This window comes from Andrographis paniculata, unplaced genomic scaffold (genome assembly GCF_009805555.1).
Source record: "Andrographis paniculata isolate CXL003 unplaced genomic scaffold, ASM980555v1 Contig46END, whole genome shotgun sequence".
Taxonomy (NCBI): Eukaryota; Viridiplantae; Streptophyta; class Magnoliopsida; order Lamiales; family Acanthaceae; genus Andrographis; species Andrographis paniculata.
Window position 1 is genome coordinate 3,740,680 of NW_026137580.1, and position 2,145 is coordinate 3,742,824.

The 2,145-nt window shown below is 37.0% G+C and overlaps 1 protein-coding gene across 1 annotated transcript; it reads right to left on the minus strand.

The window, feature by feature from the left end:
- Positions 1 to 226: 226 nt before the first annotated feature.
- On the minus strand, positions 227 to 1,892 carry LOC127252335 (uncharacterized). The gene has a single exon (XM_051276473.1). It carries the CDS (start codon positions 1,301 to 1,303, stop codon positions 599 to 601), a length of 705 nt encoding a protein of 234 aa, XP_051132430.1. The 5' UTR covers positions 1,304 to 1,892; the 3' UTR covers positions 227 to 598.
- Between the last annotated feature and the right edge of the window lie 253 nt (positions 1,893 to 2,145).

Consider the following 2,145-nt stretch of genomic DNA (forward strand, 5'->3'; position numbering starts at 1 on the left):
TTATGAGTTCTAGCACCCACCTTCTCATCTCAACCAATGATGATTAAAAAAAAGAAGAGAACGATTCCTCCCAATTACTTACTATTCCAATACCCAGCCACAAATAAACGACAAGACAAACACTGTCAGCAATAACCGCATTAAATTAATTGCATTGCAAGCAACCTGCAGCTGATCATTATATTGCACTGCACGCATCAAAGTAGTTTTAGTACTAGTTTTTTAAGATATTATTATAATAATAATTATTATTATTATTATTATAATATGTGTTGTACATTTTAAATTTGAAAAACATGTTCAAGTATTCTCTTAATTATCCTGAAATAGACAAAGATGTATATAATACACATATATGGGAATTAACCCCAAGCTCTATTATGTACTATTATTACTATTATTATTTCTTTTTGTCTCTAATTGAGCACGGCAAAAAACAGGCCCCGTGGCTGGCTGGCTGGCTGGCTGTTTTTACATATACACTCTAAAAGCCTGCTGCTACCCGCTTGCTTATATATATATATATATGTATATATATATATATGTATGTAATATTAATTAATTAATTAAATTATTCCTGTTTGTAATTAGCGTAACCCTAGATGAGATGAGATGAGATGGGAATTTCTCCTTCTTCCCTCAGAAACCTCTGCTGCCGCGCGATAAACGCCTCAACCGTTCGCCGGAACTCATCGCCGCTCATCTCATCCTCCGCGTATGCGCCCGCCACTCTCCTCTTCGCTGTACTACTACTACCACTACTACTTGTGCGGTGCGGTATCTCCGTCAAGTTCCGTCTAAGCTCGCGATGCTGCTCATCTCGACGCGCAACTGCCTCCAGATTCTGCGACTTGCATCTTTTCATTTTCCGTTTAGAGTGGGCGTATCTGTAACTGTAAGCATCGGAGGATTTCATCATCTGATTACTAATAATACTATTACTATTGCTATTGCTCCCCCGGCCCTGGCCCTGGCATTTCTGGACGTACTCGTCGTACAAGTCGAGGGATTTGTCCCCGTTTAGAGTGGAAAATCCTCCGGACATGAAAAACAGAGCTATCACGATGGCGTTTCCGAGAAGGAACACAAATCGGGGGCTAATCAACGTTGCGGCGAGCTCCTTGAAGATGTTGTGATTAACAAGAGAGAGCATACCACCGGAAAACCTCGACAGCAGAATCAGGAAGACAAATAGCTCCAGGTATCGGAACAAACTTGTAAGTCTCTGAAGCATCCTGTATTTTGCAATCGCCTTCGCTTTCTCCACTCTAATGTTGTCGTGATGAAATCTGCACGCATCCATTGCTGGCTGCTATTTGCTATTGATTATACTACTATCCTATCCTATAATAATATAATCGATCGATCGAAGGAGCTTGTCTCAAGTGTTGGTGCTGTGGTGCGCTGCTAGAATTGATCGAGCATAGTAGACTAGTGAGAGAGATGAGATAGAGATGAATGAAATCCATGGCAGAGAGATAGAGGTGCTACTTATAGAGTAAAAGCACAGAGAGTAGCTACCTACCTCACACAAATTTAATTTCTTTTTTAATATTATTATTATTATATTCTTTTTCAACTTTAAGGAAAATGAATCAGGCAGTTATGGTGGCACTTCGTTTTCAGCTTTCGGGACAAGTATTAATTGTATTTAAGTGGGTCCCGTCAATTCGAATTTTAAATTGTTAGTTGGATTTTCGATGGAATCTTGGGATAATAATCACTTTTCGATAGGATCGGATAAATGTGTTTTGTGCCTGATTGTCATTTAAGACTTAAGATTTCGGCACCGTCTCAATTATAATTCAAATTTACAGCTCATTTTATTTTAGGAGAGTTGGATTTAAATCCCTCTCAATAAATTCACTTACAATTCAGTTTTTATTAAAAATAAATTAGTCTGCACTTCTTACTTGATGAATCAGGTATGTTATGGCTCTCTATTTTTATTTATTCCTCAATTATTGTTGTATACGAAATAAGTATTCGAAATAAGTTGATCAATACTTTCAATATTGTAATATATACCTACATTACTTCCCACTTTATCCCCGTTATAATCTTATATACTTCTAGTTAAATATTGCGTACTTTTTTCGCGAATTAAAAAATAAATGAAAAAGAAAATCTCTTATAACTTCTCTT

Coding starts and splice junctions, on each gene's coding strand:
- LOC127252335 (XM_051276473.1), bottom strand. CDS start 1,303: ATGGATGCGTGCAGATTTCATCACGACAACATTAGAGTGGAGAAAGCG.